Source organism: Nyctereutes procyonoides, unplaced genomic scaffold (assembly GCF_905146905.1).
Source record: "Nyctereutes procyonoides isolate TBG_1078 unplaced genomic scaffold, NYPRO_anot_genome, whole genome shotgun sequence".
NCBI classification, from domain to species: Eukaryota; Metazoa; Chordata; class Mammalia; order Carnivora; family Canidae; genus Nyctereutes; species Nyctereutes procyonoides.
In genome coordinates, this window is record NW_026575036.1 from 4855075 (window position 1) to 4879109 (window position 24035).

Genomic DNA, 24035 nt, shown 5'->3' on the forward strand with positions numbered 1-24035 from the left:
GACTGAACTTCTATAACCACACATATTTCCTAACCACTTAAACCCTATCTGACCTCTGCCACCCATTAATGTGCTCTCCATTTTAATACTTTTTTTTTAAATTTCAAGAATGTTATATAAGTGGTATCAGACAATATGCAACATTTAAGGGTTAGCTTTTTTGGCTCAGGACAAGTTCCTGGAGATTTATCTAAGTTTTTGCCTGTATCAGCAGTTTGATGCTTTTAATTATTGAACTGGATTCTGAAAAATATGTTTTTAAGCTCTAAACACACCTTGCTGGGAATTGTGCTTTATCTAGGGGACACTTGTTTTTGAGTAAAGTACACAATTAGAGAAAACATAAAATGAGAGGGGGTATTTCTTGCTTCAATCTACTTTCAAAATTCTGGTAGTTTAAATGAATTATAAGCAACAACAACATGAATATAGCTGGAAAACACAGTTGACATATTTTTAAGTTACATTAATATAAACATGTATTTATGATCATGAGAAGGAATACAATGGTTTTATTCTCTTCTTCTTCGGCAGTATCAGACTTAGAGCATTCCAGAATTCTGCTGATAAGTAGAAAGAAAGGCTACAAAGATCACCCAACGGCCAAAATCCACATTGCCCAATAAATTGTTCTACAAACTGGGAATTTATCTCATGAGGAAAATAAAGCTTCATAAAGGTTTCAAATATTTTGAATGCTGCTATGTATGGAAACCAACAAAGTCTTATTTTGTATTTTCCCAAAAGCAGAACTGGGAAAAATATTTGAGAAGAGACAGGTTTTACTTCAATGTAAGAGGAGGCTCCCCCCTACCTCCCCACCCCAGTTTTATTGAGACATAATATGTATAGACATTTGGCTGATTATAATTTCCTCCAAAATGATAAGGAAGTTCAAAACACTTTATTAACCTTTAGAAACACTAGTAGGTTTCATATAAAAGAGGATTAAATTTATAAACCAAAGATGTTTCTGGGCTACCCACAATTTTTTCCTGGCATCTTGCTATGATATACACAAAAATAGTATGGGTGCCATTATAACTCTAAGGGTAAAGTAAAAACTAACTTTAAAATTCAGTGGTGTCAGAATATCAAAATAGGCTATACTTATTTTTTTCTACTAAGTAACCATCAAATTTTTCTCTACAAATACACTCTAATTGAAAACACGAATGATCTTTAAATTTTAACACTTTGAAATGGTCTGTACATCAGTAGCAGTGGTATAATGGAGGTATTTTCTCAGGAGGTCAGTAAGAGCTCAGTCTTAGACAATTTATCAGTAATTTATTTGGTGGGCACTGTATTTTCTTTCTTCCACTTCTTCCCCCAAAGTAGTCTTTTTTTTCATGCAATTATGTGTTCTTTCTAATTTTTGGTAAAATTTGTTCCTCTTTTTAAAAGTACTTGAGGTGTTCCTTTAATAGGACCATTATTGCGAACTTTAGTAAATATGGATTGTAATTCATTCATGAAGATGATGTTACTGAAAATCCCTGCAACTCTTCCCCTATTACATGCTCTCTGCCCACCTTTGCCCCAACAATAAAATATTTTGTTTCTTTAATTGTCTTACTCTTTAATTGATGGGTCTATCCAGAGTCTAGTGGAAGAGAATTTTTGTTTTGTTTTGAAATTAAAGTGAATGGTCTTAAAGAATAAGGCACAGGAGTAATTCTTTATTCCTTCCAGGCTTTTGCCAACATACTGCATATATTTGGAGATTAGGGTTATTTTTAAAGCAATTATTACTGAACGGAAACTAGTTCATTGTCAGTCCAACCCCCATCCTTCTTCTACCTCTTACTTCTACAGACGCAATTGAAAATTACTATTCATAATGGATGGGTCTGAGATACTACAAGATTTTGAATCATCACAGAAAGATTCAATTAAGCCTGTCATGCTGATGGTGCTAAAGCAGAGAAGTGGAACAATTTTTTTTAACTTTTTAAAATAGTAATATAAGCAATTTTAAAGTTCTTACTACTCCTATTTTTTATAGTATTTTGCTATTTGTATAAAAATAGATGTACAATAAATGCATTCCCAGCTCTTCTGTTTGAATCAGGTACTATGTACTCTGCTCTCATGGCCCGTGATTTCCTTCCTCCTTTAATAGCCTTGTCCCCGGAGGTTGAGACGTGGAGGGTGTCAAGAATTCTAGAAAGGAAAGCTATTAGTGGGATCCCTGGGTGGCGCAGCGGTTTAGCGCCTGCCTTTGGCCCAGGGCGCGATCCTGGAGACCCGGGATTGAATCCCACATCAGGCTCCCTGCATGGAGCCTGCTTCTCCCTCTGCCTATGTCTCTGCCTCTCTCTCTCTCTCTTTCTCTCTCTCTCTCTCTCTGTCTCTCTGTGACTATCATTAAAAAAAAAAAGGAAAGCTATTAGTCTTTACTTCTATACAGAACATCACCTTTAGATGTTTATGTATACCTGACTCTTAAGTGAAAAGCCAGCTGATTTCACACACAAAAAACAGTTTATCATTATTTGGCTGACTAACAAAATATAGGTTTGTATCATTACCTAAGAATTCACTTTTTGAAGAGTTACAGGTCTAGAGGAGTTACTGAAACTACTGATGTTACAAATGAGTTACTAATGATATCAATGAGAAGAACTGATGTGATGGAGAACACATCAATGTATGGTAGGAAAGATCTAGATTCTAGGCCTGGCCATAATCATGTCTATTTTACAAATCATGCCTAACGTGTCTCATTTCCAAATTTCAAAACTAGGTAAAAAATCATGTATTTGTAACTGGATACCAACTGAGGGAATTTATGGAGAAGTGACCGAAGTAAGGGCTAAGAAAGATTACTATGATAGCAAGCTACTGAAACCTTGGGATTCATCCAGTTTTTATTATAACAGCTTTCAGAAAAAGGCATTATATTTTATTAGTGAATCAAGTACTTGCTGTTTCAAAAATTCCCAGATAAAGTGCCACCGGTTAGAGCTGTGCCTGAGATTATGATCTCTTCGGCCCCATGCCTGAAGCCTTTGTCTGCAAAAGGCTCTGTCCCTTAAATCCATTGTGACAATAAATATTATCATTTTCTGCATGTACCACAAAGTGAACAAGATTGGGAAGCCCTGTACCTAATGCACTCTGATTTCCTTGACAGTTTGTTTAGAAAAGGTAGAATCAGCAGCTAACAACACCCAAAATGTATTGTAGGAAAGGCCAACTCTTTCAGACAGTGTGGATATAGAGGGCATGGAAGGTAAGTGAACTGTCCTGGTGAGTTGTACTACAGACAATCCGATGCTTTGTCAGTAAGTTTTGTGGGGAGCAACAGGTCTCACACCTGGCTTTTTTCCTATAAAGTTTCTTTTTTTTAAAAGATTTTATTTATATATTTGAGAGAGAGGGAGAGAGCACACAAGCAAAGAGGGGCAGAAGGGGAGAGAGAAGCAGGCTCCCCACTGACAAGGGAGCCTGACATAGGGTTCCATCCCAGGACCATGGGATCATGACCTACGGCAGACGCTCAACCATCTGAGCCACTCAGACACCCCTCCTATAATGTTTCAAAGTTCACAATTGTATTTCCAACTCTGTTACTTAAATTCTTTGGAAATTAAACAGGGGCAGCACTCTACAGAAGGAGGGGGATGTTGCCTTAAAAAATAAAAGCTTTCTATGTTTTTTTCCCTCCTGACTAAATATGGAATATTAAGTATTGGTAAGGTCTATTTTGGCAAAATATTTAATTTTTTAAATTTAAATTAACTCCTAGAATAGTGTTGTTAATTGGAATAGTTGGAGACTATGTCACAGATCATGATGTGAGATTGAGTGATTTTTATTTAGACATCCCCTAATCCTCCTTCCCACCTGACTTGCTACCCAAATGCATGCATATGGTTAGACTGTTTTTCACCCTGTTCCTACCAGAAAACGGCTGTGGATTATGGACATTTCACCTGAGAATCAATACAAAAGTTTTTGAGATATTATTACCTATTTCTCTTATAAATGAGCAATTTATACATCGATTTTTCTTTAAGCAACATTCTGTAAAAAATGTTGCTGCATGATTTTGCCCATCAGTCCACTCTGGGCAGCAGAATCTTCAACGCAAGACTTTGAAGGATCTGTACACTTGCGCAATTAGTTGTATAAACATATGAAGATTGTTTAACTTAGGACTTCGTAAGATAATAAAGATATCTCTGTCTTTTTTCTTTCATCATTCATTCGTTGACTTCGTTCATTCACCAAATATTTATTCAGCAAGTATTCACAGAGCTCCTGCCATGTGCGGGGCACGATTCTGGTCATTGGTGGTACACAGCAACAAGCTAAAGATGTTCATGGTCTTTGTTCACAGAGCACTTATACCCTAGCGAAGGGAGATGTACGATAAGCAAGAAACCAAATAAATAAGCAAGACCATTTTCTATAGTGATATGTGCTATAAATAGAATGCAACCGGGTAGTGTGGTAGGGAAGGACAAAACATGTGTGGGCACATGGAGATTCAAGACTTTTTGATAAAAAAAAAAAAAAAAAAGACTTTTTGATAAGATGATGGGGAAAAAGCCTTTCTACAAAGGTAATATTTTCAATGAGAACTGATGGAGCAGAAGGAGGCAGCTATGTGAAGTTCTGTAGATATTAAGGTCCTGAGCAGGATTTTCAATTTGACATAATAAGAATGACAGGACGATGGCTTGAGGGGCAAGAGATGCATTCCCTCCCCATGAGAAGCTAATAGCCATGTGAGGCTATTAAATTTTAAATCAATTAAAATAAAATATAAAAACTCAGTTCCTCAGTGGCACTGTGTTTCAAGTCCTCAAAAGCCTCACATGACTAGTAGCTACCATATTTGGGAGTGCAGAGTATATTTTCATCTTTGAAGGAATGTTCTGAGGGATAGTGTTGCACTAGTGAAGTAGGAGAATTAGGAGAGGTCATGTTAGAGTGGTTTGCAAAGATCACGAAGGTCGTAGTAGGTGGCATGAGAACTGCAAGTTCAGTGGGAAGCCTGTGGATGGTTTTAAGCAAGGAGTGACATCATTTGACTTAGATTGTAAAATTCTCACTCAGGCTGCTGTGTGGAAGAAAATGAAGGGGAGGAGAGCAAGACCGGTTAGAAAGTGATTTCAATTGTCCTGGTTAGGGACAGCGATGGGTCTTTGGTTTGTTATTCTAAGTAAGATGGTGAAAAACAGATGGATTCAAGATGTATTTTAGAGACAGAATCAAAAAAACTTAATAATAGGTTGTATGTAAAGAAGGTAAATAAGGAATTGAGGGCAGTGCCCTTTTGGGGGCCTGAACATCTAGGTAGGTTATGTTTTTTTCCTGTGGTGGGACTACTGAGGAGAAAGTCTGGGTATGTGGGGCTTGGTGGAAGGGCAGGGAGTGAGTTGAAAGGTAAGAATTTTGTTTTGGGTTTATTATATGTTAGATAGCCATTTGATATATATGCAGAGAGTTCAGGTAGGTAGTTGGGAGTGAGTAAACCCCTACTATAGTGCATAAACTTTTAAAATTTAGCAGAATCCCCTTAAGCATAGCCAAATGATATGCAATGGGTTTAAACTGGAGATCCTTTTCACAAAGTGCTAATGAAAACACCGTTGTTAGATTTGGCTAAGTAGAGGGCTTTACCAAGTTATATTTGAATTTTTCTTTCCATTTTCTGGAAAGTGGAATTATTATATAGTGATACAAATATATATTTTGTTAGTCTCCCAAATAATGATAAATTGTTTTTTGTGTGTGCAAAGTATCAGCATGCTTTTCACTTAAGAGTCTCATATACATATGAGTTACTAATGTTATCAATGAGATGAACTGATGTGAAGGAAAACACATCGATATACAGTAGGAAAGATCTGGATTCTACTTTCCTGCATGTATCACATTTTTTTTTCTTTTTTTTTACATTTTTCTTATCCTTTGGCTATGTTGTCCCTTTCTTGAATTAGGACTCACTGTTATCTGTAGAAAACGGGCAGTTTTATTTATAGATGATTACTCAATGTCCACTTTGTGTATTGGGTCTTACTTCATTTAATATATTCTACACAATGTCTGTCACTTCGTTTACTATACTGCTGTAGCTTTCTGCATCTCTCTTCTAGTAAGAGTAATTGTTATTTTTCATTCATCTGCTTCGTGGTTCTGGATGGCAATGGGGGTAAGGGGAGTGATGGAATCTATGTTCTTTCCTTTGTGTGGGAAAAATAAACCTCTGTTTTTTTTTATTTACATATTTTTTTGAGAATGTAGAGAAACCCAGATGCCAGGACATTGCCTCTGTAATACCACTGAACACCTCAAGAATGTCCGTTTAACATATAGGTCTAGTATTTTTGTTTTGCTGCATTAACACATGTCATTCTTATTTTTTTCAGTTACATTTTTTTAAAAATGTCAACATTCCATCTCTTATAAATTCAGTTTTTATGATTATTTTTTTTCCTCAAGAACTGAGAGTATCATATGGGTAAGGGACAGAAAAAATGGAAATATTATAAAATTCCCCTATGTTTTTCTTACTTTGATACACATATTTTTCATTTAATAGGCTATTTTTGATGCCAATGGATATTAGCATGATTTTCCAATCAAAGTTTTTCACTCTGAAGTATTCCAGGTAGGCTCTGGCATATGAATCATGTATCTAAAAAGGAAACTCAGAAGTATGTGTGCATGCTAGGGGGCTCATTTGTCTTTGGCAAAGACATTTCTGCTTCTGTTTCCTTAATTATTAAACAGATGGTGCCCACTGCCACTGACTAGCTGCCCAACTTGTTCTCCATGTGATAGTATAGTTCTGGACATCTGATGGAGAGTTGTATCATCATAGCTCCTCATATCCATTTATATCATAAATTAATATTAATACCTGTCTCTAAGGAGAGCAGGCTGTTTCCCATGAAGCTAAGTTTAAGCCTTTAGCCATCTTCCCCAACCCCCATGAATTAATTTTATCTCAAGTATCTCCTTTGGCTTCTCTTTATATTACTTCATCTCTACACACGAAATACAGTGGCATATTGAACCAATTATCCAAATACTCCAGGCTAGAAACACACTTTAACCTGGAATGTCAAGATAATTAAGACAAAACTGGATTATTATTAATATTATTAGTGAGGGCAAGTGACATCTAAGGTACCCATATTAAACATGAACGAGAGCGGACTATCATACTCTTATGTTCTAAGTGTAAAAAAAGGAAGTAGCTCCCAACATTGTTGGGTTTTTTTAAAAGCCCGTTGGATATTGAATGATTTTTTCAGACTCTGCCAAGAAAGCTAGTTTTAAATTTTTTCTTTAGTTTCTCAAATACTACATGACTACAGCACATGAATGGTGCATCTTGTAAACATTCCTAACTAGGGTCCTGATCTTTTCTCACAAGCTTTCTTTATGCTACACACACTATTTCACAACTAGACAGGTCTTCTCAGAGCTTTCCTGGTTGTTAACCTACTTGGCCTCACATCCCCCTTTACAGATTTCTTTTAATTCCTTTCTAATTACTATTTGGGTTTAATTTGCTAAACCTTCTTGAGGCCAGGGTCACTTAATGTCAATGTATTTAGCGACCACCATCAACAGCTGTTGCCTAATACTCTCATACCCCGGACTTTTTAAGTAACACTCTGTAAAACGCGAATGCTCCCCCACCCCCCCACCCCTACCCCCCAGCCCCATTTAATGATGCTATTACGATCTTGGTAGCTTGTTGAGATTTTCCATCATTTGGAACAATGGGAAAGGCTTGGGTTCGCTGTTTAAAACAGACCTTCCAGCAGGAGCAGCCAAAGCATTACAGTGCCCCCTGACACTGGTCTGCTGTTGCAACTGACCTGGGAACTAAGGAGCATCTTTGAGTCACTGACGGTAGATGTGGCTGTCATTTTTCAAGACAGGAGCAAGTATGTTGGTTTCCACTGCTGCCTTGCAGCCAAAGACAATCCCTTTTACCTAGCGTCCCGGGGAGCTCAGCCTGAGGGCCAGCCATAGGCCACCCCGGCTTCGGTAGGCTGGACGGAGGACTGGCCTCAGCCACCCCTTGTGCAGCAGCTGGGAGCGCGGGACCCGCTCGGGGGAAGGGAGCGGAGAGCTGGGAGCAGCGCCTCCTCTGGGGGAGGAGGCGGGAGCTCTGCCGGGAAAGCTTTCCTAGGGAGTTGCCTTCTAGCAAGCGAGCAAGCGAGCGAGCTGAATTGCTGATCACTCCAGTTGCTTGCTTCTTCGTTATACAGTTTTAACCAGACGTCTCCACTCGTTTCCCTTTTGCAAAAACTGCAAATCGCCACCTACATCGCACCAAAAAGAAGGGGGGGGGGGGAAAGTAATTCTCTTTCTCCCTTCTCACCCTCCCTCCCTTCTCACCCTCCCTTCCTCTCCAGCTCGCGCGCTCGCTCTCCCTCCCTCCGTCCCTCCCTTCTCGCGGCTGCCGCTAGCCTCTCGGACTGGGTCTCCTTTTCGACGGGACTTAGCAACTTCTCGGTTATTTCTCAGCCCCATTTCCATTTTCTTCCGCCCTTTGCCATGAGCTGGACCGACAGAGGCACGGGAGGCCCCGCTTTCTGCCCCGGGGAATGGCGGTTCGCTTCCTGGGGCCGAGCCGGGGAGGATCGGCCGAGGAGAAAGAAAGAGTGACAGGGAAAGAGCTGCAGGGAGGAGGAGAAGGGGCCCCTCCGTCGGCCGCGGGCCGGGCGCGCAGCAGCGCAGCGCCGAGGGGCGCGGGAGATGGCCCCGAGCTCGCGCTGTGCCCCCGGCTCCCGCGGCTCCCGCGGCGCCCGCAGCCCCCGCGCGCCGGGCCCGTGGGGCGAGCCGTAGAACCCTCCCGGAGGGAAGGGACCCCGGAGGACAGGAATCGGGGGGTGGGGGTGGAGCACGATTTTTAAGAGTTTTTCAAAGAGAGAAAGGGAGGAAGTCTGGTCGTTGGCGCCTGTGCTAGCTCTGGACTTGAAGGCGACTGTTGGGAGCATCCAGGATTCTGCAGGAGTTACTGGAAAGCGGAAACTTGCGGCGGCTCGGGGGCGCGGGGAGAAGGGGGATTCCGAGGGTGGGCTCAGCGGGCGGGGGGCGCGCGCGAGCGTGCGCGGGCGCCGGGCGCCGGGCTGGGGGCGTCGGGGGCACCTGCGGGACTGCGTGAAGAGGCTGCAATGGCAGCGCCCCGCGAGCCCGGCCGCCGGGGGGGGCCCGCAGCCCCCGCCGCGGGCCCGGGCCGTCCCGCTCGCGCCGGCCGCGCACGGCGTGGGGACTCGGGCCGCGGCGGCCGCTGGGGGCCCCCGGTGCCGCGGCCGCTCGGGCGCTCCCGGGAACTTTCCTCGGCGCTGCGCGCGGGCTCCCTGTCCTTTCTGCTGGCCCTGCTGCTGCGGCTGGCGCGCGGGGAGGCCGGCCGCGACCCGCAGCGGAGGGAGGCGGTGGCGGCCGCGGAGGAAGCGGCCCCGGGGGCGCAAGGGGGCGTCGTCCCGGGGCGGCGGGGAGGTGCTCCCGGGGGCGGCGCGCCGCTCAGCCCCTGGCTGCAGCCCTGGGCGCTGCTCTTCAGTCTCCTGTGTGCCTTCTTCTGGATGGGCTTGTACCTCCGGCGCGCCGGGGTGCGCCTGCCTCTGGCCGCCGCGCTGCTCGCCGCCTGCTGCGGGGGGGAAGCGCTCGTCCAGACTGGGCTGGGCGTCGGGGAGGATCGCTTACTCTCGCTCCCGGCCGCGGGGGTGGTGCTCAGCTGCTTGGCCGCCGCGACATGGCTGGTGCTGAGGCTGAGGCTGGGGCTGGGGCTGGGCGTCCTCATGGTCGCCGTGACTAGCGCGGTCAGGACCGTGTCCCTCATTTCCTTAGAGAGGTTCAAGGCCGCCTGGAGGCCTTACCTGGCGTACTCGGCCGGCGGGCTGGGGCTGCTCCTGGCCAGCTACGTGGAGCAGATCCTGCCGCAGTCCGCGGGGGCGGCTCCGAGGGAGCACCTCGGGTCCCAGCCCCTTGCTGGGACCAAGGAAGACACCCCGGTGTTTAAGAGGCGGCGGCGGTCCAGCTCCGTGGTGTCCGCGGAGATGTCCGGCTGCAGCAGCAAGTCCCATCGGAGGACGTCCCTGCCCTGCATCCCGAGGGAACAGGTAAGCAGCGCAGGCGAGCTCCGCTCCCTCGCCTCTCCCGGGGACACTCGGGACGCTTGGGACTCGCCACGAAGTGGAGGGAATCCGAGCGCTGGCAACTAAAGGGAAGGCAGTCCAGAAGAGTGCTGGAAACTTCAGACTCAGTAGGGGACTAGAGACTTTTTCCCTCCCCGTCTCGCTCAGGACTTTATAACCTCAACAACCGAAACGATCATAAGTAGCGCAACCGGATGGCGTTTGCAGGGTCTTCCGCCGCTGGGCCCGCTTTTTAGATCTGCTACACCTGGCCTAGGACTTCCCTCCGCTCAGGTGCCCTCAGAGTTTTCGCCTCTAGCAGAAATCCTCCAGTTTAGCTTTTTTTTTTTTTTTTAAATGTATTTATTTTTAGCAGCACTGGGTGATGTTTCAACACGTGGATTTTACTAGATTACCTTAATACTTTTGAAGTTTCTTAATGCTTTTGATAAAGTTTCTTCTAAAGTGACAAGTCAACGTCTGTGAAGTCAGTAAAAACGATTCTGATGTTAAAAGCAAGCAATGCTTGGAGGTGAGGGGTTGGTACACACTTTGTGGTTTTGCAGTGAGTTTTCCTGGATGAGGCTGCGTCTGGTGGTGCCCAGTTTGTTTTGAATTGTAATCTGGGGACATATGTTGTTACATGCTAATGTATTTTGTTTCCTGATGATAAACTTCTGTGCGGGGAACAATATGTCTGTACTGTGGAATTTGTCAAAGTCTTGAACTTCACTGTTGGTGTCAACTAAATAGAGAAAAAAAAAAAAGCCCTTCATTTCTCTCGAGTACTTAAGTGGATGTTTTAGAAGTTGGAATGGATTTATACAGATTATACAGGAAATATTCAGGAGAATGATTTTAAGATTGCTGGTGGTATAAATCGCTCAGGAAGGGAGAAGAGGAGGAATCCGGAATTATGAGTCAAGTTGTCCTAGAAAAAAAGTTTAATGAATTTTGGGGATGAATCTCATGATCATTCAGCATTTAAGATCATGGAGTATGGTTGCCCTAGAGGTCATAAAAGAACAAATCCCAATTTGAAACTCAAATCGTTTCTGAAAAGGTGTACTTAAGTGTTTGCTTCTCTACTCCAAACAGATATGACACTTGGAAGTGGGAGTTGTAGAGAGCTGGTTATGTTCAGCAAGTGGAAATTTACACTTTTCCCATTTAAATTTATGCCTATCTGTGGCCCTATTGGGACAACCTTAGTGACTGGGAGAATGTCCTAAGATATAGTAAGCTTTTCTTTTTAGATTGTTCTGTGGAGAATCATTTAGGTATTTCTAAGACCTAGCTAAGTCACCATATGGTGTGGTGGCTAGTTTGTTTTTGAAATGGGGTTGATTACAAAGAATGTAGTTGTTTGACATTATTTAGCAGAATGGATGACAGCATCATAGTCTCTGTGTTTATTTTAAAACTAATGTTCTTATTTAGCTTTTTGTTTAGATAAAGCAAATATTTCTGGGGTATAAGCTCACTCTAAGAGTGAAGTTAAAAACAGGCCGCTGACTGATACTTAGTTTTGGTAGAAATTTTGGAAATCATGAGAATAAAGCAAGCTGTCTATTTAAGGGTAAACCAATTAAGGGGGGAAAACAGTTTGATTTCTATTCAAAGTGTCAGGAAAGAATGACTTTTAAGAAAAAAACACTGCTAGTTTAATTATGTTTAGAGCACTTTTCTTGAACTTAAAGGGGAATGTGATAAGATCATTGCAAAATTGAACCATAATTTGTAAGGCTAATATGTACTTTAATTATACGTAACCTGACTCCAAATTAATATCATTTAGCCTCCTAAGTTTCTGAAATTCCGTAACATTTAGAAATCAAGGAATGAAAGGTAGAGTTGATATAAATTACATTAACCAGCAGTGTTAATTAATCTGCGGATTTTTATTGGTTTTCTTTGGTTTGGATTGATAAATGGAGAATTCAGATAATCTGAAGATTTATAAGAAAATAACCAAGCATCGCATTTTTACATATTTTGCTGATTAACGCTGTTGAAAACGCACATTTATAATCTATTTTGGTCATTTTCTTTGGTTACTATTTTTTTAAAGGCTGTGTTTATGAAGAATGTTCTAAAGTAGGAGACTGGATCTCTTATGGTTGATGGGAAAACAAGGTTACATTTACGAAAAATTTAGATCCTTAAAGTTTTAATAAGGGTACCTACCGGTTAGTATGTGCATGTTACTTAAGACTAGTTTTTATATATGGCCCATTAAAGTTGTTGCTGAGTATAATTGTGGGGGGTGGATGGGAACTAACATGGAATAGTCTCTTATAAGATAGGGCAGTATCTCATACGTTAGCCTAACTGTGTGAAAAGTTCAGGAGCTATATAGTAAATGTCTTATCTGTTTTATCATAAGGAAACAAACTTCTGGTTAAGAGTGCAAAGTATACACTGTCATCTGCATACTTCATGAATCAAGAATCAAAATACTTGTAAAACACATATATAACCCTGCCCTGACTCCTGATTAGGAGTTCTTTTATGAAAGAATGTCTGCTCTCAACTCAAGATAATACTCAGGCAACAGGTGAATTTTAAGTAGAGGTGTAAGGACATAAAGCACAAAGTCTGGCAGAGGCCTTTTGAGAATTTATTTGGACCTTGCTCATTGTGAGGTTTAAAGGTGAGAGAATTTCAGCCTTTTCTTTGTGTGAATTATAGTGGCTACTTGCTTATGAGCTACCTCTCTTCAATGACTCAATTCTAAAAGGTCAAGGAGAATAGAAGATGAAATTCTCATAAGACAAAACAACTGACAGAGATATCCCCCCCCCCCTTTTTTGCCTTCCTTCCTAAACCACAGTTTGGTTTATAGATTGGGTATTACATATGGAATGAGTTTTGCAGTGTGGTTGATAAAGATGGCTTTAAGCAAAGAAAGAAGAAATAAGTCTGGTCTTCAGTCACAGAATTCATCTGACGCTGGTCTGTCTGTGAATGCAAGTGAAGGTATCTTTATTCTCAGTAAAGAAAAGTTCATGACATTTGTATGGCTTTCAGTTCAGTGGTACCAGTCTAATATCCTCAAGATGCAGGCTGATTTTGTAGATCATTGTGTCAAACTGTACTTTTTTGGTTGGCAGACATGTCCATTAAGGAGTATATATCTTTTCTAAGTAGATGTTCACATCCTAGGGCAGGTATGTCTCTCTCAAGTTATCATTGTACTATCTAAACACTGGAGTATACAGAGATATTAGAATTACTTGTATTGTTAGATATTTTATATGACTAATAAGTTATTCTTCTTTTCTTTTTAAAAAAAATTTTTATTGGAGTTCAGTTTGCCAACATATAGCATAACACCCAGTGCTCATCCTGCCAAGTGCCCCCCTCAGTGCCCATCACCCAGTCACCCCAACCCCCCGCCCACCTCCCCTTCCACTATCCCTTGTTCATTTCCCAGAGTTAGGTGTCTCTCATGTTTTGTCACCCTCACTGATATTTTCACTCATTTTCTCTCCTTTCCCTTTACTCCCTTTCACTAATTTTTATATTCCCCAAATGAATGAGACCATATAATGTTTGTCCTTTTCCGATTGTCTAATAAGTTTCTTTTTCAACACAAAATTTAAATTGTGCAGTTTTAACCATTTGGATATTGTATTTGAAAGGATGTTTATTCTGTTTGCACATCAAGGGACACCACTGGCTAGTCATTCCTCACTAATTACTGTAGCCACCTTGCACATTCATCCCCCCCCCCTTTTTTTTTATCTAGTTGAGCGAGGGAGAGAGCTCATGTATGAGACAGGGAGGGGCAGATGGAAAAGGAGAAGCAGGTTCCCTGCTGAGCAGGGAGCCAGACATGGGCCTCCATCCGAGGATCCTGGGATCTTGACCTGAGCTGAAGGCATATACTTAACTGGCTGAGCCACCAAACCTCTCCCACATTCATCTTTGAAAGATCCCAAACCGATGCCATTTTACTTTAGTTACATGTTAAGAATTTAATAGTTTTGCCTATGGTTTCACATGAAATAAAACACAAGGTATAGGGCTCTCTCCATTAATGTTTGTCCCACTTACTGACAAAATTCTTTGTGATGGATACAGGATCTGTCAGAAACATACAGCTGTATACTTTATATTGTGTAATTAAAAATCAAAATATTTTCCATAAGCATTTCCCTAAAGCTCTTAACTAAATATCTTTAGCATCAATAGATTTTTAAAAAGATTTTATTTATTCGTAAGAGAGACAGAGAGAAAGGCAGAGACAGGCAGAGGGAGAAGCAGGCTCTCTGTGGGGAGCCCAATGCAGGATTTGATCCCAGGACTCCGGGACTCTGGGATCACACCCTGAGCTCAGATGCTCAGCCACTGAGCCACCCATGTGTCCCACAACAACAGGTTTTTGTAGCAATGTCATGGAGTCTGATGGTTATCAAAAGTAGGATTGAGTTTTTCATTGCTGGTATAAGAGATATTTTCAAATTAAAAAAAAAATAAGAAATGGGTATGTTTTTTGATGGTAGACACATGATAGGCCTTGTTACATCTTCTGAGTAAATATAACATACTTAATGCTTATACTATGGTTATAAAATACAGAAGTATTTCTTTTGAAAATAACATATTGTCCTTTAAGTTTCTAAATACATTTTAGTATAATCTCCTGTATTTGTGAAATTGAATAAATTTCAGAAACAATCACAGGTTTTAATTCTATCACATTTCAGTAGTATAGCTCAGCTTAGGGTGATACAAAGAACAATATTGATTATTTATGACTTGCTGACAGAATTAAAATTAATGTCAACTTCTGAAAACACTAAAAAGAAAAAGATTTTCTTATCCCTTGGGAAAGGTAAGGGAAAATAATTTTTGTGTGTGGACAAAATTGTGATTTTTTTTTTACTTTGTATATAGAGATATTTAAAGCATACTGAAAAACTGTTTTAACTGACAGAAATAGTGAATCTATATAAATTTACAGAGGTTGGAAGGAGTCAAACAGTAATTTTACTCTTTCTGTATTGAGTCTAAAGTGTAAAAAGTTAAAACTGTAGAACTGAAAGAAATGCTGTGTATGCTGGGCTGTCATGTTAATTAAATAAACAACCAGAACAGTGACTCTGTGTATGAAATACATTTTGAAAAGCCTGGGCAGGGGTGCAGGCAGGCTAGGGTGAGTGACACTGGCATGAAAAAGCATTCATTGTATCTGTAGTGACATTTGTGTGAATTTGTTGTATTCTATTAGGAAATAAAACTCTGAGAATAATCTTTGCAGGACTCTAGTTGAATAAATTACCAAATTTAATTTTACTTCTCATTTAAATAAGATTGAAGCAGGATGCTTATGAGCCTCAAAATTAGAAATATTTCCGTATATAAGATTTTAGTTAATATGGTTGGTGCCAGTAACATCCCAGTAGAGTCTATGTAGACTTCATTGAAAACTTGTGTTACATAATCTAAAGAAAGATGAGTTTATCTTGGATTTAGGGAGTTGTATTTTTCAGGAAATATTATTGTCTATGTAGTCTATGTAGACTTCATTGAAAACTTGTGTTACATAATCTAAAGAAAGATGAGTTTATCTTGGATTTAGGGAGTTGTATTTTTCAGGAAATATTATTGTTGTGAGATGTAATCTCATGGATATATATGAAGGTAGTCAATGCAACTGTTGTATCATGTAGTATCTTAAGAGATTTTGACATGCAGATGCAGTGCCTTTGCATAGGGCAAGTTTCTTTGGCTTTGTCAAATTATGCATAACGTTACATGTTTGTGGTGAGTTGTTTATTTAGTTGCCTTTCTGTCTCCTGTCCCAAGCAATCTTCTTCCTCCTCCTCCTCTTCTATTTGAGATTTAGAATTGTATCTTCTAAAAACCCCTCAAGATACATGAGATTGACAACTCAATTTATATTTACTTCTACATTCATGCTTTTAATGAAGGTCTATTAAAGAATTCAGAATGAACCTCAGAAGGTTCAGACTTCTCCATATTCTTACACCGAAAGCTATTTTCTGTTAGTATTCAAATGAACATTATTTCCTTTACATGAGCATTTAAATCCTCCTAGTAATTATTTATATATATACTTTTGCTACTGGTGGTATTTTTTTTTTAAGAGCCCCCTCTCCCCCGCCCCCTCTCCCAAGGCTCCTAGGGAGTTGTCTTATCTTAGATCTGAGAATATATTTGTGCTGTTGTCAACATGAAATATATAGTTTTGATCTCTGGAAGAAAAATATCTTGAAGATGTGCATAAACTGTTCAGAGAAAAAGGTGTTGGGTGACAATTGTCAAAATATTAGTTGGACATATGTGTTCAGCATAAAAGTATACTATGGTCTTAAAAGAAGATGCTACCCTTAGCTCATGTTATTCATAAAGGTCTTGGGTCAGTGAAACTATCAAATGTCATATCAACACGTTTTTGTCTATGCATTAGGTCTCATGCTAAAAATCGTACACATTATATACAGATAGTGGAACAACACTCTCGTCTCCAGAGCTTAAAGCTAATTAGGGTAATAAGAGGTCAACATAAGGAAAGGGGAAATCAGTAAAATACCTAAATGGCCTCTTAGATAATAGTTGAAGGAATGCATATAATAGCTTAGAGTAGGTTTTTTTTTTTAATTTTTTTTTTTTAATTTTTATTTTATTTATGATAGTCACACAGAGAGAGAGAGAGAGGCAGAGACACAGGCAGAGGGAGAAGCAGGCTCCATGCACTGGGAGCCCGACGTGGGACTCGATCCCGGGTCTCCAGGATCGCGCCCTGGGCCAAAGGCAGGCGCCAAACCGCTGCGCCACCCAGGGATCCCCAGCTTAGAGTAGGTTTTAAATCTAGATCCAGAACATTCATCGCTTCATGGGTTCATTTATCAGGAGTAAAAGTCAATAGTTTCATAGACTTCCATAACTTTCTCAACATCTACTTGGTTAAACATATACGTTTTTAGATTTTGAGCAGCTTTACATTTTGAAGGCAGATAATTTTTTTATTTAAATGGAAATTAATGTTAGAGTATACCTTTTATAGTACTTTTGAAATACAGGTAAAAATATTGCAGGAGTTAGGAAGTTATACTTCAATATAGTACAATGATTGTTTGTTTTCACATCCTGAGGTAGTTTATGGCTTCAAGTAATTTGTAGCAGTGAGATCTCAGAATGCTCAATTCTGTGCAGGCTGTAGTTAAGAGACTAAAATTAGTCTGATTTTAGAGAGAAGGAAACTGAGGGAGAGTCAGCTAAATGTATGTACCCAGTCAGAGGCAAAATGTTGGCTTTTATCCATTTTTCTCTTGGACCTGAATATGCTTCTGGGGAAAGAGGGTAGGAAAGGAATCAGGCTGGTAATTTTAAGTCTAAATATCTTTTGTGATACTGCACATGGAACTAACTCTGAATTCTCATTGAGAATTAGAAGACTGAGTAAAACTTGTTGAATGGGCAGATAACACAAAACTCTTCTGAGCCCTTACAGTGAGTTTTCTGGTTATCAAATAGTACCAGGCAGCCTCTGGAATGTATCATTCAGGACTTTATCCCACGAATGAATATCAGTTGCATTGGAGAGTCTAACTTTGTGGAGTCTGTATCTCATCAATGAAGAGCATGCTCTGGTGGCTTGACTATTGATTTTTTGTTTTCATTTTAGTTTTTTAATCTAATTCAAAATGTCCAGGGTTTCAGAATTCAAGGCAAAAAGTAATCTGCACATCAGCAAAGCATTTCTTTGTTAGCAGAAACAGCTGGTGGTTTTTGTTCACCTAAGTTATTTTGCATGGTTTCCTCAGGAATCCATTAAAATGTAAGTAAATAGGATGTAATATTAGAGGAGGTCATGAAGAACCTAACCATTTATAAGGTGGGAAGCTAGTTGGGAAAATTCACAAACTAAACAACTTCTACCTGTTTGATTTGATTAGAGCTGTCCTTTATTATTGGGGAATCCGAATGGTCATTAAAAAGATTTTAGATATAGCTGGTCCTAGTAAAATAGTAATAAAAGTAGTTAAATGCATTCATGTTCTTCCATCCTGAGATAGTAGTAAAGTTACATGAATGTACTCATGTTCTTTCATCCTAAGAAAGTTTCATCTGCACATAGTTATAAGGAACACATTGTGTCTACTGGTGCGTGTACACATGTGCACATGTGTGGGAGCCTGTGTATGTGAGATTTTTTCCTCTGCCAGGAAATTGCTTTAGTTGTATTAATTTAGTGGAGAAACAGTGTCACCCAGTGGCTTTGATGAAAACAGTCCTGTAAACAGGCTAGATAAGTGCTGTCCAATAGAAATCTAACACGAGCCACATAATTTGCCATTTTCTTGTAGCCACCCGGCAAAGTAAAAAGAAGCAGGTGAGGTCCATGATAGTAATGTTTAAAGTAATCCATTATGGCATCTCAACATAAAATCAATGCAAAAAATCAAGATACACTTTGCATTCTGTTTTTTTTTGTTATAAATTTAAGTATTTGGTGTGTGTTTTACACTTAGAGCCTATCTCAGTTTGATGTAGCCACATTTTAAGTACCCAAGTGACACGTGACTAACAGTGCTGCGCTTCTGTGCTTTTTGGACAGTGCAGCTATAATTTTTAAAGGGATTAAATACTTGAATATTAATATTACCCCTTCAATTATAATGGCAAATCCATATAGATTTAATGATGACACTTGATATACAATTGTTCAAATTTTATGTGACTTTGGTAGCTCTTTTTTTGTACCACTAACTGCTACACTAATAGTTGGCAAGTCAGTTTCCCCTCGTTTCTTCATTTCACATTAATGCACAGATTTAAAAATACTATTTTAATTAGAGGGGTTATTTCACAGACTTCTTGAATAAGGAACCTTTATGTTAACCTGATTTATAACACAGTATCAAAATTTTCAGTTATTTATGATTTCATCTTTCAGAGTTTGATTTGTAACCGGGATTGCTTATGTGTACAGTGTGAACATGTGATTAGTCACGTTCATGGTGATTAGTGTATAATTGGGTTATCTAATGTCTCTTTAGAAATGAAAGTGTTTGTTTATAGTGCAGGTTATCTTGGTAACTTAGGAAACTAAAGTGACAGACCTGCTGGTAATTTTAACAGATGAAAAGTATAACAGTGTCTGTAAAGGGGTGATGACTTCTCACCATTGCTTATGTAAAAACCACTTTCAAGGATATAAGAAATGAAATGAAAAGAGTTCCATTTTGTGTTTAAAAAGGGTTGAGGATTTTGGTAGTATGGGATTTCAAGACTAGCAATTGAGATGAGATGGCTTTGGAGCTCTGTGTGATTTCAGGGTGGACTCAAAAAAAGGTACAGATGTTGAGGACAGTGATTTTTTTTCACCTTTCTTCTATCTCCTGTCCCCAAACTCCATAAATTCATTAACTGTAGCATTGTTCCATTATTACTTTGAGAAGTAATGAGAAAATTACTTTTTCTATAAGACATGTTCCTTTATACATAGATATATACAATTTTTTTTAGAGAATTCATTTATTTTGTGTATAATGGTTTATATCTGTGTGTGATGTTTGTGGTGACCTTTAATTTATAAATTACCCCATCTTTAATGCAAAGCCCATTATTTATCTTTGCATTCCAGAATAAAAATGGTGAGAAACATAGATTTTTTTCATGTATCTCTTAGGAAATCAACTAAGAACAGACAGTAGAATCCTGATACACAAAGAAGCACATTTAGCTAAAATGAAATAATGTGGACTTGGGCTCACTCCTGGTGATGTTGGCCAAATTTAGACTTCTTGAAGTAGCTAACTGGACAATAAATGGCATAAAAATCATAACTGTTACTTGAAAGAGTTTGTATTTGAATGCAACTAGTCATTTGCCGTGGCTAATTTTGAAATTGCTTTAAATTAACATAGAAGTTGGTCTTATTAATTTTTTTTCCAGTCATCTTTTCTGACAATGTGTGTATGTGTTTGTATGTATATACATAACTTTTCAAAGAAATACATTTTATTTCACATGTTTTTAACTTAATAGATTCTTCTCTCTCAGGATGTGTTTAAAATTTATGGAATACCATTTTATCCCCAATACCCCACAGTACCATGTCAGAATATTGAAATAATTTTTTGTAAGAAGCTTGTGGTTTTGATTTAATGGGATTTTAATAAAAGTTTTCCATCTTCTGAAGTAAGTTTAAATAACTGAATATTTATGCTATGTCTGTGGCAAGTCTTTCCCCCTCTCCAGGTATAATCCACTTAAGTAAACCTAATGGAAGTTTGAAGTCATTAGAAATATTTTGGGGGGAATGCTTCATTTTGTGGCAACTCGTGGACTCAGCCTTCTTAGGACATTTTAAACTAGTCTGAATGCAAATAAAGGAGATAATTCTCATTTTTAAACTGTTTCATATGATCAAATTAACAGGTCCACTTAGGACATATTCCTCAGGAGGCATTATGATATAAAACATCCCCTTGTTTGGTAGTTCATATTTTGGGGTCCTGACCCTGTACCAGTCTCTTGGGAAGTTTGGAAAGCCAGAACCTATTGAGCTGCCTAGGCTACCTTCAAAATTTGCTTTCTAGGCTCGGGTAGTAAAGTCAGATTCTGATCACAACAGTTTTCATTAGAAAAGAGTCAAACTTTTTAGCCCTCTCTTCTCCGCCATAAATATTCCCTTCCAAAAATTCTGGCCCAGTAGCCTTGCTCATTGTGGGTGCTGGCTGGCAGGCTAAATGGATGGAAAAGAAATAAATGACTTTTAATCTGAAATACTTATCTCCTTAATCTCCTGAGGTTGAGCTGGTGATTAAACCGATTTAAGTGAATTTTTATGGAGAGAAAAGAATAAATAGTTCATTAGCTTGCCTATAAACTTAGATTTTTAATGTATTTGTATTTTTATTACTTTAAAAAATATTCTCTTGCATGTGTCAGATAAGGGGCTGAATTTGCCTGTGCACTTACTGGGAGGAAATCCCACTTTCAGCATGAGTCCTAGATACTTATTTTTAGCTCATTCCTAACTGAAAATAACCAAAGCTACCACCAAGATCATTACAGTGTAGATTTTAAAAGGAGCTTTGAAATTAGGTCCATTTTTTAGAAAAATAAAAATTGAATCTCTTTCATGTTCAACCTAGAAATTAATTGAGAAAGAATAAATGTTGACTTTATTTGTTCCCATCACTCTCTGCAAAGTGTTGGCAGGTGTTTTCTACTGCTACCCCTTTACACTTTTGTGTTTTTGTTATAGCTTCTTACTGAATAGCTGTATATCCTGAAATGTCTAACATAAAGTAAATCTATCTTTCTTCTTTTAACTGTGTGCAATTACACAATCTGTTTTGAGCCAGTTGCTTCCAGAGGTGATTTTATGAAATTGGCTTATTTAAAATATCACCCAACGGCAGTGTTCATCCAGTTGTGCTAATAATCTAGAAGTTTGGTAGCATAATTTTAGAGTCCAGATGAACTGAAAAATTAGCACTTTGTGTGGTTTAATTGAAATTAGTTTTTATCCAGTCGTTTTGTTCTATCTAGTTTTTGATAGAAGTTGACTTGCAAAAAAAAGTTTTAAGACAAGAATGTTTTGTTGCTGTAGTTTTAATGCTTAATAATATAAAAATATTGTTATACTCTTTCACTGAAATCAGAAACATCTCTTTTGAGTATGGGGGGCAGATTATCATGCCTTTAGATAAACTAAGAGTACAGCGTTTAGGGAAAAAAGTTATTATATAGAGACAAGTTTCTTTTACTATGTGGATGTCAAATGGTGTCATTGATAGTTTTCGGTAACAGCAACCTTTCTTAAAAAATTTTTCAGTTTGAGATTTCTTTGAATATATTATCTTATAAAAATCTGAACATTTCCATTTGAAAACATAAAATGACAAACGAAGAATTTAGCTATAAATTGATATTTTGAAATAATAGAAATATTTTTGTAAACAAGTCATTTTAATTTTAACATATGAAGAAAAAATTTAGAAGCAAAACGTTTTAACTATATTTTCATTTTAGGACAGGAAGCTTGCTTTGTGTCTGTACCATCTTGAGTAGTGTCTGTTTTTACTCTTAATGATTTGTTTTTGCTATAATGGGAATTGTTTTTGCTAGATAAACAGGGCCTAAATTATAACACAATTTTGAAGGCAGTAGCCTTACTTTGTCTGTTTCTCTTTATTTCCTTTTACTGTAATAATTGGATCACCTCTTCTTCCCCTTTAGAGAATGACAACTTGAACTTTTAAATGTGTTCAGTGGAACTTCTGTAAGGAATTAAGTAGTCCTAAATGAAAAGTATGAGAATTCGGTTGGAAATGTCGGGTACAGCTAGAAATGAGCACTGATTAAGTTATCTAAAAAAATAAAGTGACATTCAGAAATGGAAACTGCCCACAGTAAGTGAGTGAGAAATTAAGGCTAGTATTTGCTTCAGCAGAGAAAAGACTAGATCAAAAACAGAGGAGTAATTTCTCAGTTAAAAAAAAAAATGTATAGTCTTTTGGGAACATGATGTTGGTGCATTGAAAACCTAGGACTTTTCATGATTTGGAAAGAGAAGACCCTGAGAGTCACTCCTGGACCTTGGGCAGGAAGTCCAGCCATGCATTGGCTTGGGATCCGTCTTTATACCAAAAGCACTTAGATTATTTTGCAGAAGTCATAATGCTGTTTATGAATTTTCCTGATATTATTACTTTCCAAAGCATCGATTCTTTACTTCTTTAGTGCATTTATCACTGTGACTTTACAAATGTATATTTATGACAATCCTGTGTGAACTTTAACCTCTTATGTGACCAGGTTGATTAAAAAGATCGGCAAGTAAGGGTATATCTTATTGAACATCCAGGATTCTGTTTATTTCACATTGACTATTTGTTACTTTCTAGGTATCTCAAGCAGCCTAGATTCTTCGCTGCTTTTTCCCTGGTGTTAATCTCATATAATCGTAATGCCATATTAATCAGACTGTTGTCTTAGAATTCTAATAGTACATGTTTCTGATTAATACAGATGCTTTAAAAATCTGTGAGGAGATGTCCTGACCTCCCCTACTTCCCACTAAACATCATCTGGTATTTTCTAAATCTAGCTGCATGCTGTAGTTCTTAAATTTTAGTGTGAATAAAAATTAGCTTAGAAGCCTATTAAAATGAAAATTCCTAGGTCTCATGGTCAGATATTCTACTTTAGTTATGTGTACAGTGGAGTCCAAAAATCTGAGATTTTAAGGTACACTCTAGCTACTTCAGTGGAGAAACACGAGACTACAAACCTCTGTTCAAAACTAGACAGAAAGGCCTGACTTTTGCAGTCTGATTAAACAGTTAAAAAGTGATTGGCTTAGTGTTGTGGGGAAAACATCATTTATACGTACACACAGATTATCGTTTATGAACCTATGACACTAGTAAAATTTTCACTTTGTTTTCCCCCATTGAGAAACTTCAGTTTTTTCTTCTGTAAGATAGGAATATTAATTTTTCTACCTATTTCATATGGCTATTATAAAGCCTCAACAAAAATAAATTGCTATACAAATGTTAAGTAGAAGTATATGCACTGAGACAAGCCAAGGCTTTGTAATGTGCACAAGTTTCTTCAACTTTCTGAATTTTAATAATCCTATCATAATATGGGAGTAATACAGCCTATTTTTTAAGGTCTGAAGATAAAATTAGTGGAAATAATGGACATTGGTTCTTGTCAGACATCCTTTCCAAATGAACAAGATTGGTATCTGTTCCTACCCACCCATTAGGACTGTCATTGAAGGTTGTGGGCTTATCTCAGGAAGTATCAGATTTACATTTGATTAAAAAAGCAGACTTGTAAGTCTTACAAATGATGCAGGTTTTCAGGAAGCTAATGAAAATATTAGAGTTGCTTACATCATGATCAAAGTTACTGACAAAT

General features: G+C 38.8%; 1 protein-coding gene across 5 annotated transcripts in view; it reads left to right on the plus strand.

Moving 5' to 3' along the window:
- Window positions 1-9280: 9280 nt before the first annotated feature.
- PDE3A (phosphodiesterase 3A) overlaps window positions 9281-24035 on the plus strand; it is a 326710-nt gene continuing 311955 nt past the window's right edge. For 4 of the 5 annotated variants that reach the window (XR_008663571.1, XM_055318764.1, XM_055318765.1 and 1 more), the window contains exon 1: window positions 9471-10100. Coding sequence is in view for 4 of the 5 variants with exons in the window: in XM_055318764.1 (XP_055174739.1) it covers window positions 9564-10100 (537 nt within the window). In the remaining variant the exon portion in view is untranslated. Of the gene's footprint in view, window positions 10101-24035 lie in introns of all 5 variants that reach the window. The other variant, XM_055318766.1, reaches the window with a different exon arrangement.